We start from the raw sequence: 12640 nt of genomic DNA, 5'->3' as shown, positions 1-12640 counted from the left end.
TGGGCAAATCATGTCACAGTTTCTTCATATGTAGAAGGATATTTGCCTCATGGGCTTGTAAGGATCAAATAATAAGATAATAGATGTGCAATTGCTTTCTAAAGCTTTTCATGCTTTGTATGTGTGAGTGGTGTGGATTCATGCCAGGGTTCACAGGCCTTGAACTCAGGACTCAGGTCTCCATATAACCTAGGACAAAGAGCTCTCCCCTGGCCCTCAAAGACTGACCTAAAGATGAGAAGTAGGCTATCAGAGCCATTTTTAGTCCAGGTCCAGGGAGAGTAAGAACCAAGCGTTATTGTTGGCTGGAGTCCTCCTGAAACCTGGGATTTGTGAAGCCAGGTCCCTGGGAAGGGCTGCTTTAGATGGCGGGGGCTGGGGGTAGGAAGTGAGGGAGTGGGGCGTAGGGGAGGACAGGCCAGGAAGCAACCTTAACCCAGTGCCCTTGCACCTTTTCCTTCTGACTAGAGGCCGGAGACCGATTAGAAAAAGTCTTTGAACTGCACACATTTAACCGAGGAGCAGGGTTCGGGGTCAAGGGAAGGGAGCACTGATTATATTGCTATTCAACAACAATAATGAGAGTCACTTGATAAATGGAATATAAGTGGAATGGAATATTTATAAATGGAATATTTCCTGCCTTATCAATAAACAAAGGATGTCACAGTCATCAACGATTGCAACCCTCCAACGTGAGCTGGTGAACCCTGAGGAAACTCAGGATGTGAAAATGCAGGATACTGGCCACACAGATGGTTGAGGTGCATATCAAAGGAATGATTTCAGTGAGCCCAGACTCTTGCATCTTCCCATACACAGAAAAGCGCTAAATTCCTTAACTTGAGGTATCTGGTTTTCTTTAATTAACAGTAATCTTTTGATAGTCCCGACTACCTGCCCTTTGTTGCAAAACTCCTCTATATCCTGGCTCCCCCCTCCAGCCTCCTCAGAGCAGTTTCTCAGAGCTATTTGAAACGCTGTCTTCCCCGGGCTGCAGTCCTCATTTTGCCCCAGATAAGAGAGTGGCATGGACATATATACACTACCAAACGTAAAATAGATAGATAGCCAGTGGGAAGCAGCCGCATAGCACAGGGAGATCAGCTCGGTGCTTTGTGACCACCTAGAGGGGTGGGATAGGGAGGGTGGGAGAGAGGGAGATGCAAGAGGGAAGAGATATGGGAACATATGTATATGTATAACTGATTCACTTTGTTATAAAGCAGAAACTAACACACCATTGTAAAGCAATTATACTCCAATAAAGATGTTAAAAAAAAAAAAAGACTTAACTCGCAACTCTCAGGTTGTGTATTTTTTTTAAGTCAACACACCCCTTCTAATAGGAGTTAATTTCATCAGTAATGAAGAACATGGTTCCTGCCCCTAAGGAACTTCATGTTTTGTATGGGATCTGCATGCCAACATGACTGTAACAGAGTGGCAAGTGCTAAAATAGACGTATTGTTCAAGATGCCTGCAAGGCCCCCAGGGGGAAAGGACTAACAATGTCTGGACAAGGAGGTGGGACAGCTTAATAAGGAGGTGACTTTACTAGTCAAAACAAAGAGTAGAAGGAAGGTAAAAGTCTGGAGGGTTATAAGAAAGACCATGGCATGTTGGGGCACCAGTGAAGCGTACAGAATAATTGGAATATGGGTTAAGCGAAGAACATGGGAGGTCCTGAGGCCAGAGAGGTTAAGCTAGAGAGGGATATGGTCAGACTAATTGATTTTCTGCCTGTGATTAGGGAGAAGCATTGGACATTGAATTGTCCCTTCTTAGAATTCTAATTATTCTTATCACTTCCCCTATCCTCACACTGTTACTGCCCTCTAAGAAAGGGAATTCATTTATTTTCTAAGCATGCTTCATTCCCTCACTGCAGTGCAAGTTCCAGAAGACAGGAACTGTTTCCTCCTCTTCAGTCTCTCCCTAGCCCAGTATAGGCCAAGCTCCTATTTGGTACTCAGTAAGAATTTGATGTATGTATGTCTGAGAAATGTGAGAGGAGGCAGCAGGAGTAAACAGACAGAAGAGGAAAAGGATGGGGAGAGATGAGCACACTTAGTCCCAAGAAGGATGATAAAAGAAAAAAAGATTCACGAATACTAGCCCCTTCTGAAGTCTCCTAGCCTGGGGTCCCCTGCAGCCACTGTGTCCACCTCTGCCTTTAGAATGAGACTGGCCTGTTGTGTCGGGGAGGATGAGGCTTCAGAGAAGCCTAAGGGAAGAGCAGACACCACTGTGATAAAGGGCTTACTGGCCTGAGAGCAATGAGGCCTGGGGTTCCAGTCCTGGCTTTGCCATTAACTCCCTGTTAAGCCTTGGTCGAATCTCTTCAGTTCTTGGCGCCTCAGTTCTCATACCCATAACTTGATTGAGTCCATGCAACTGAGCACTCCCCATGTGACTTCTCTGTGAACTGTAGGGTGCCAGGCTGCTTCTAGCTCTGATATTCTGGCTAAGGCTCGGCAGATGATGTCTCTGTGGCCCTGAGGCTATTCAGGGGGGAAACAATAGGTTTTTTACAGAAATAAGCCTGAGCCCTGAGCCCTCTACCAGTTTCTGACCCACCAGTGGAGGCCTGGTCCAGCCCAGCCCTGGGGGAAACACCGATTGATTAGCACTTATAGATGTGTTAGTTTACAAAAATTAGAGGGCATATGTTTACTGTGACGAAATTCAGATGAACTCATTTGTGGAGATCCCTCCCATTATAGTTTATCTCAAGATGCAAATCCCAAGGACAGAAATCTAATTTTTTAGGAGCTGAGTGTGTGTATTTATAGGTGTGGTATGGCTTTTGCTGGTGATATTCTTAAAGAAACAGAGCCCTTAGTGGTTAGTAAACAAAACATTTATGCAGTAATTAAGTGTGGTTACAGTTCATCGTTGTCAGTGACACAGCATTTTCCATCATGATGATAGGTGAAACAAATTAAAACCTCATGAAGTAGTCGTAGCACATTCATGCTAGTGAGAACATATTGCAAAGCATTGCACATGCATTGGAGGGGCAGACAAAACTGGGGACACGATATATTTTCACTCACCTCAGGTTAGCTTTGTGTATTTTGTCGTTGAGACTTACATAATGTTTGGGTCAAACAAAAAACCCAAAGAGATTTTATAAAACTTTACAGCCATTATACAGTATCATTTAATCCCACAAATGGATAAAGCAAACTACTATAGCTCAGTTATACACAAACCAGGACTAAAATTAGTCAATCTGCCTATGTATATAGCTAGCTACACTATGATAGATATGGAATATGCTGAGTCTTTTGGCATCAGCTATTTAGATAAGCAGGTTCCCAAAATATACTGGTTTGGTTTCCAATGAGAACTAAGTGTAGTGCCTTTTCAGTTGAAGATTATGCACACCTCAGTGTCAGACCTGAGGAGAAGCAAACTAGGGGAAGGCAGAGAAGGTTTGGGAGGACACCTGAGCAGGGCTCTTTGGACAGCTTGACATTACTTTCCCTGTGCAGTTCCAGACCTGGTTCACAGAGTTAAACAAAGTGTATTGAAATTGTTGACCCTCAAAAAGGGTGTTTATACAAAGTCCCATACTTAAAGCATAGATAGAACAGTAACTGAGCGCCTCTCAAAATGAACTCTTCTATATTAGAAGAAAACCCAGTGCCAAAGGTTAATGGATATCAGTGTCTGAATTACTGTATAAAGATAATTTATTCTAAAATAGAAAAAATGGATTTAGAAGTATTCTCCTGGAAACTAGCAGAAAGAGAGAGAGAGAGAGAGAGAGGATATATAGATATAGATATATATATTTCTTTCATTACATAGAAGAAAAGTTTTATATACCATTTCCATAAAGCATCTGTCATCCTCCCATTTCTTGCACCTCAAGAGAGAGTGCAATGGCTGTATGTTACCTTTGAAAAGGCTCACTTTCCTTTGAGCTGTTTTACAGAAATTGTGCCCTGGATTGACCATGCCACTCCAGAGTCACACTTCTTCAGGTCAAAATAAAAATAACAACGACAACAAAACCACAAAAAGAAAAAAAATTCACAAAATCTACAAAATCTAAGGCCTGAACAAGCACAGACTTGCTATGAGTTCAGAAACTCAGTGAAAGAATTAAAATTACAAAGCACCTCTTGCAAAATATACTTCTTGAAAACCACACAAAACACTGTGCAGTAACCCCTGCTTAGTGCTTGGAGGTAAGTATCCTGAGGGACACACACTTAGCCCTAGGAAGGAAGCTTGATTTTATTATCAAGGGAGCCAAAGGGGTTCCAGGGTTTCTTTGCACTTGCTGTTTTATAATTGCAGACAAAATGGAAGTCAAGAAGTGTGCAGACCTCAATGCATTCATAATTGTACAGCTCCATTTATATATATATTTTAAAATATTTATTTATTTATTTATTTATTTTGGCTACACCAGGTCTTAGTTGCAGCACGCAGGATCTTCATTGTGGCATGCGGGATCTTTAGTTGCGGCACATGGACTTCTTAGTTGTGGCATGCAGACTCATTTGTGGCATGCGGACTTCTTACTTGTGGCATGTGAACTCTTAGTTGTGGCATGCATGTGGGATCTAGTTCCCTGACCAGGGATTGAACCCAGGCTCCCTGCATTGGGAGCGTGGAGTCTTACCCCCTGGACCACCAGGGGAGTCCCCAGCTTAATTTATAGATTCTTGCAGATGACCCACTAACACTGACACTTTTTTACACAAAGTCTCTTTTGCAAGGATATATTAAACTTAATAGGCTAAAGAGAAACTTATGCAATATAATGCTTGAAACTGTATGCACAATAGCTGTTGGACATAGTAATAAAGAGGCCTTGAAAAATTGTCTTTGTCTATAAACTGCTGCCCTTTGGAAATAAAAGCTCTCTCATGACCCCTGGGCTACTCCCTTGTGACACACAGTGCCACAAACATCATAGTGAAAAGTCAATACCAAACCTAGTTTAAGATGAGTTTTGTACATTTGCTTCTATACAATCAGGAAAAAAAGAGATACAATTTGTATCAACAGAAGGTCATTTCTGGTTATTTGAGGCATTGCTCCTAGCCGCTTTGATTCATACACATTTTATGAGAAGAATGACAATTGTTTTTGGAAATAAGAAATACATATGCTGCCTTAAAAATATTTCCTGTATTGGGAGGAGCTTACAATTTTTTTGAGTACTAAACATGAACATGTTCCAGATGAATTTCAGCTGACAAGATTAATCTTGTGCTTCCCTGTACATTGTGCAGCTAGTGTATACAGTGGTGCCATTGATGGTTTTGGTAGGAAGACGAACTAACTGGCACAAAGGCAGTAGAGTCATCTAAGATTGTCAAATACCTTGATTTAGACATGGGACAGATTTAGAAGGTCCAAGAAGCTGAAGGTATAAAATGGTGTTTGTGTGAAATAGCAAGCACTTCACTCTCTATGGACCTACCTGACAGAAAATAATTTTACATCTCAGTATGCTGGGGGATAGAAAGATCAGAGGGTAGGAGATGAATGTGAACTGTGGTTAACTGAAGAGAAACACTGAGATGAAGTTTTGATCAACTAGGACAGAGACACAAAGCCAGAAAGCAGCATGCAAGCCATTATCAAACCACCAGAAACAACCCTGACTACAGTCTCACATTCGGAGTGTTTCACAGTAAGAAACATTTATAGGCAGTGTCACACCTTCTCATGAAGAAACAAAAGGCCAAGACCAGGCCTTCTCAACTTTCATGAAAAAACGACCATAGAAATTAGCAAGTTCCAGCTCAAGAAATACTGAGCTGGTCATGGTTCAAAATGTTGCAATATACAATGGATTCTAAAAGGGGTTCATTTAGTGTAGCTGTTAAAAACCCAAAAACAATAAACGCCTCTTCTAGAGGCATTTAGCTACAAAGGTTCCCACCCTGAGCAAGATACAGGTTGCGCAAATAGTGCCGTCAACACAAAGTCCTGCCTTCTTTAGTAATGCATTTAAGAATTACCTAAGGTCAAGTGCACACTCTGTGTGCATTTGAAGTGTGTAACTGAGCCAGCTATTAGCAAAGATGTAGCATCCCCTTTTGGAAGCTGTCTTTTTTCCACCCAGAAAATCCCCTAATTTTGTTTCTTAAAGAAATTCTGCTCCACCAATGATCAACCTTATTGCCCAAAGGGTGGATGGCAGGACAAAGTGGATTACATGGCTGTGCATTACATTTCATCCTGTAGTGTTGAATACTGCATAGGTCAGAAGTCCAAAGAGCATCCATTAGACCCTCCTTGAATGCAGCTTTTGTGTTCATCATTTAACGCCAAATGAGTTTGGCCATCTCTCCTGGGATTAAGGGAAACGGATTCTGGTAGGAAATCCCTTGGTCCTGGTCAAACTCTTCTGTGCTTGTCTAGCACACGCATCTACTATGCTTGGAACTTGAGCTTATCCATCAGCTCCTCTGCAGAAGAAGGCTGCAATCTGATCCCTAATTTACTGAGGTGAAGAGACTTAAAAGCTAAGAACTGTCAATAAATGTTGACAAGTAAAAAGTGCAAAGGAAATAGAGCCAGTTTGCTCTGGTGCCTAAGAAAGCAATGTTCAAATATTAGGATGTAGTTTCACTTTCAAAACTAGTTGAAACTATGAAATGTGACATAAAATCAAGTCTGATTTGTGATCTACATAGCTGTAGACTAAGGGCTGTGCAGAGCCTATCTTTTTATCATCACTATATAAAAGGTTATATAGAGATATACACACACACCTCTCAAACAAATACATACATTCATACATGCAATATAATTGCTAACAATAAGTTTGAAATATAGCTCTAGAAGCTTCGATGTGACCCTATAGCTCGGTTAATAAAGGTATTGAATGGTCAGATATCCATGCAATAAAGTATGCATTTACTTTTAAATAGCTTTAAATATTCCTATTAAAAATCCTAAAAGGTTAATTCAACATATGGATTGATCCTGATGCTCTTGCTCTCTAAATTAGATATTATCATCGATACTTTGTAATATAGAATGTGTGACTAAGAAAACAGTTGGTAATGGAATCCCTTGGGGTTTCTTGCATTTGGGCCTTTCCCCTGGGTTTTGTCCTCCATTACCTGCATGGTGCAGTGCAAAAGGGCATAGGACTTGGAGTCAGAGGACTTGGGTGTGAGTCTTGACTTGGTCACTTGCTAGCAGTGTGACCTCGGCAAGTCACCTAATCTCACTGAGCTTCAGTTTCCTTGTCTAGAAAGCAAGACATTAGTAAGACTTACCTCACAGGGTTGTTATGCACGTCAATGACATAAACACTCTGTAACTTGTGAAGTGTAACGCAAAATTATTAGTTACTATTATCATAGTATTAGTGCGTTATTGGTATTCATATTTATATTTGTATAATGAAATAAGTCCTATGTCATGTCAACGTGCAGCCCTAAGCTTAGAAACAATCAAGGCTGCTAGTTGCTGGGCATCTGCTGTGTGGGGATTCTTCTCCATCACTGCAAGGACGATGTTTGAAGGGAAAATATTGCAGAGGTTCTTGTAGGTCTGATACTGGTGCTCTGGGATCATATGCTCCCTGGAATCATTGCACATTCCAACCCAAGGATTCATCCAAAGCTGCTCCATCTTTTCAGGCACGCTCCGTACCATGACTGGCTCATAGCATGGTTGCATGAGGCTGTTACTCAAGGGATAGGAGTGGTAGCCATAGGAGTCAGTTGCACAGGGCAGTGGGTCCCAGCTGGCATGTTGTTCCCGGCACAGAGGAGGGCGTCTTTGCCTCATGGGGTTGCTCTCATACAGGCGGGAATCAGAAATGCTGTCCATCCGAGTCATCACCAGGGCACGTCCTGGCTGGGGAGTTGCCCCAGGATGGATATTGGGAGGCATGGGATAGTCTCCAGGACAGCTGGAGTGTGCTCCAGTTGTCGGGTGCTGGGCATGCAGAACTAAGTGGGGGACTGATTGCTTGTTGGGGGCTTGCTTAGAGTCCTCTGGGCCATAGCTCTGCACTCGCGTTAAGGCTTCATGGTAACCATGAGGAAAAGGCTGAAGATGGTTCTGAGATGCTGAGCGATGCAGCTTCAAACTACCTTCAGGATGAGTATCAGCTACAGCCAAATACAGGTTGTTGTAAGAGGAATAGCTGTCGTTCCTGCTATGGCTCATACGATTGTCAGGACAGAGGTTGGGATTCCGGGCATACAACCCCCGGTCTGTTTCAGCCATGTAGTACTCTCTATTATGCATGCTGTTGATGTTCAATTTGGAGAAGTCGCCTAACATTGAATAGTAGCCGTGGTCCCCCAAGGACTCAAACTTTGGGTATTGCTCAGCGTAGCTAATAGGGGTCCCATGGCTATTGGTAACCAGGATTGGGGGGTACTGCATGCTGGTCATGTGCTCCAGTGAGGACTTCTGGTGGGAGAAATGAGAGGATCCTGGCACCGGGCTGCTGGCTGAACGGGTGTTGAGTGCACCCACTGCATGGCTTTTGGGGGGTGGGATTGTGGGGACACTTAGAGCAGTCACAAGTGAGGGGACAGAGCTGGCCTCAGGCTTACGGGCAATGGACAGCCATTCCTCAGGCTCCACAGCCACGGAACGGATGCTGGGATCCGATTGGCGCTTGGGGGCCACACGTTTGACTTCTGAGGTTATGTCACCTTTGGTACTAGACAACCCTGTACCACACTTGGCCAGGGTGCCTTCACTCATGGTTTTCACTGTGGACAGTTTGGCACTGATGCGGAGCTCATCAGCCACCGAACGCTGCGGTTGGTTGGCCCGCTCCGGATGGTAGTATTTGCACTTGTGGCCGTAGGTGCATTTTTTGCCTGAAAAATAATGCCTTGTGGTAAGACTCTCTCTCAGAGTGGTGCAACTCTCTGTGCCAGAAGCTGTCGTAACAATCTGGTCACTCAGGTTAGAGTTTTACTGTTTGGGGTTAAGGCAGAAAATTAACTGTTCATAAAGATGGGAGACAGACAACACCATGGTGGCATCACACACTGTGAGGGGAGAGGGAAGAAGTGGAAACCTGGGGAGGAAACTGCAATGCGAAAGCTAAGAGTTGAGCCATTGAACAGCCTTCATTTTCCTGTAATTCACAACTTTGCCTAGGCATAACCCACATGCTAAGGCAGTGTAGGGCAGCAGCAGGCAGGGTGGTTCAGTGCAAAGAGCACCGGCTTGGAGGCCGGTCAGACCTGAGTTTGAATTCCAGCTATGTCACTTACTAGCCCCATGACCTTGGTAAGTGATTTTACTTTCTGTGCCTCATTTTCCTATTATGTAAACAAGGTTCATAATAATGCCTTAATTATAGGGTCATTGTGAGGATTAAATGAAAATAATGAACATGAAATACTCTATGATATGAATAAATGATAGTTGAGAACAAACACCTAGTCATCCTATAAATAAATGACTATCCAAAAATAATGAACATTCAAAGTAGCCTCAGACCAGGCAGCCCATGTCATACTATTAGGCTCACAAACTTTGTATCCCAGGGACTTGGGTAAGATCATGAAAGCACTCTAGAAAACTATATTTAAAAAAGGAAATGAAAATAAAATTTGTAAGTAAACTGGAAAGTACAGATTGGAAGAAAAGGGTATTATTAGTTGACAGAGTGTGCAGTCACCTGCCTGAAAGACACGTCCTTCTTCAGGCCAAACCCAATTTGGCATTACCCTTTCTGATTCCATAGGCCAAGTGGGTTTCTGCACATCCTTACACCCAGCAACCCTGCTCAGGACAGAGGCAGCTAGAACACATGCATCATTTTAACTAGTGACAATTATTCTTTCCTTCGATTCTAGTTACCTTTTCCTCATGCAATTTCTAAGATGTTTCTTTAAATGCCTAACTGATAATACATGAAGACACAGACTTTAACTAAGAAAGTGGACAAGCCAGGATTTTCCCTTTGAAAGGGAAACCTTGAAGAGAAAAGTATTCACAGAGTTCTTATGTTTCTCTCAGTACAGAACTTGGTTCTGCACATAGGTACTCACCATAAGGGCATGGTTGCTTCTTGTGTTCGGGAACAATGGGTCTCTTTCTTAAGAAGTTTTCAAGGCTTGGGCCATGGCGTCCTAAAGGATCATCTGGAGGCATAAATCTGGAAGCAAGCAAGCAAGAGGTAAACGTCTTCCATTCTGTCCCCACTATCCCTTATCAGGAGTTCAGACCATCACTACCTCTTGCCTATACTGTTGTCACAGCCTTCTAATGGCCCTTCCTGCCTCAAGTCTATCTTCTGCTAAGCCAGCAGTTCTTCCCTCTGTTTCCACTTGAACACAAAAAAGGAATGATTTTTCCCGTGCGTCATTCTTCTGTGGATTATAAGTTCCAGACATACTGGCATGCCTGCTGGTTCCCCCAACATGCAACCCACTTTCACATCTTTGTAGCTTTATTCATGATGTCTTCTTTACCTGAAATGCCCAGCAGCCCTCTTTCCTCTGCAGTAAACTTCATCTCAAATGTTATCTCCTCTGTGAGGCTTTTTCCTATCATTTCACATAGACAAAGCAATTTTAAAAAATTCTAACCATAGCACATATCACGACACATTGTGGGAATCTCTCTCTCTTCTCCAGTACACTTTGAGCCTCTTAAGGGTGAGTCCTGTTACTCATTCAGCCTTTTATCCCCATGGTGACCAGCATAATGCACTGTACACAGTAAGTGTCCAGCAAATGTTTATTGAAATGAAATGAAATCTATCCCTAGTAATAACTCGGATTTAGGCTATTCAGAGCCTACAGGAAAGAAACATACTTGTCATTCACAAAAGAATACATCAGCAACCGCTCCTCTATAAACTTCTTCCATTCTGGCTTTTCAATTTGAAGGTCTCGGTAGTTATCATTGGATACAATGATGCCATCAGAATCAAAAGCCAGTTTGACTATGAACCGGTCATCATAGCAAACAACTCTCCTGCCCTGGACCCTTCTGGATGGTGTGAAGACAAGAATCTTTTCCTTCTCCAGTTTACGTAGGATATCTTGATCTGTTGAAATACGGATTATACGCCAGAGGGTAGAAATAACCTTTGGAAATCAACAGCATTATCCCCATATTACAAATACAAAAGTTGGTACTAGATTAATATATTATTTACCCTTAGAGAGAAAGTGGCCTCTATTCCTGGCTATGGCACCAATTTGGATTGTGACCTTAGGCAAGTTACCTTCCCCTTTGCATTCCAGTTTTCTTTCTGATAAAATGAAGGAAATAGATTCAATGGCATCTAAGTTTTTAAAACCTACCATGAACAGTGAGAAATAACACTGATACCCTAGCATTCTTGAGGCTTGTTTTGCCCTTTGGCTGAAGCACCAGCTTTTGGTTGCTGAAGAAACCAGGGCAGTATGCTGAGGATGTGTCAGCCAGAAGGAGAATAAAGCATCCCTCCTAGGGACAACATTTTTGCCTTCTGCCTGAGGGAAAGCCATGACTAAGGAAAAACTTAAGGTGTAGCATGTGAGTACTGACCCCTTTTCCTTTTAGCTTCTTAATTACTGAGGAAAGAAGCCAGGATCCACTCTCAGACTGAGGCTGAGAGCCTGTTCAGCAGCTGGCAGATAGCTCCATGACACAGTTCTGACAGCCATTCACTGAACCTTCTCATTTTGCACAACAGGCAAGAGCTGATACTCAGAGGACTGGGTCATTTATGCTCTCAAATGCTGTAAAGAGCTCGCTTCATATACTACTACAAGTGAATGTAGTGATCCTCCTGCTAATAGGGCCACATCATGACTTTTGTGGACTTTAGGCACTTTTGCTTTCATGGGTCCCTTCTTCCATTAAAGAAATATTAAAAATTATACTTTACAACTGGGTTGGTATAAAAACAAATAATCCAGTTAGGTACATTATTATACATTCATTGTTATATTCAATTTTCCCCTCTGATGTTAAAAAAATAATAAAATTAAAACTTTTACATGGGACCCTAAAAGTATCTATCATGGGCCCTAGGCACTGGGCCTACTGTGCCTCATGGATAAGTTCGCTCTGAATGCCATGGGACTTTTCTCTTTTTCTATTCTACCCCCTAATTTGCAAATCCCACAGTCACTTATCTGGTACAGAATAAGATCCATGGTCTACCATGGTTTCTTTAGTATTTTGGAAAACTCAGATTCATCCCCCTTTAGTCTGAAGTCTATGGTCAAATAGAAAAAACACTCCTTTTTTTCAACTGTGTGCTTTATTCTTTGCCTGAAATTGAAGTCTCTATTTAATTGCTGTATGCCACAGCACAATGGTTTATTTGGATCAGGAAAAATATGCTTTAAAATATACTTAATAAAAAACATTTTAAGTATACTTAATAAATTTAGAAAAGTAATTATCTAATTTGGGAGCATCAAAGTCTCCCCAAACTATCTTGACAGCTTTGCCTCTGGATGAGAAGAAATGACTTATTTGAAATGGTACCTGTAATTGGTGCATCAGGGCGGGATTGCTCCTTTCTCCACGCAGGCACAAATACAGTAATGTCTTTATGACCTTTATCTAGAAACCATTCCACAGCAAGTTGTATTCCTCTGCAGGAGAACTCTTCTTTATTCCCATGGCTTCAGGAAGATAGAGAATGAGAGTAGAGAAGATTGACAACAGA

At 42.2% G+C, this 12640-nt stretch overlaps 1 protein-coding gene across 1 annotated transcript in view; it reads right to left on the bottom strand.

The window, feature by feature from the left end:
* Positions 1-7410: 7410 nt before the first annotated feature.
* ZC3H12B (zinc finger CCCH-type containing 12B) overlaps positions 7411-12640 on the bottom strand; it is a 30283-nt gene continuing 25053 nt past the window's right edge. The window contains exons 2-5 of the mRNA XM_059910990.1: positions 12457-12596; positions 10786-11020; positions 10017-10123; positions 7411-8831 (exon numbers count right to left, since the gene is read on the bottom strand). Coding sequence (XP_059766973.1) covers positions 7411-8831; positions 10017-10123; positions 10786-11020; positions 12457-12596 — 1903 coding nt within the window. The remainder of the gene's footprint in view (positions 8832-10016; positions 10124-10785; positions 11021-12456; positions 12597-12640) is intronic.

This window comes from Balaenoptera ricei, chromosome X (assembly GCF_028023285.1).
Source record: "Balaenoptera ricei isolate mBalRic1 chromosome X, mBalRic1.hap2, whole genome shotgun sequence".
NCBI lineage: Eukaryota > Metazoa > Chordata > Mammalia > Artiodactyla > Balaenopteridae > Balaenoptera > Balaenoptera ricei.
Note: the sequence above shows the minus strand (reverse complement) of the source record. Positions and strands in the feature narration are given on the sequence as shown.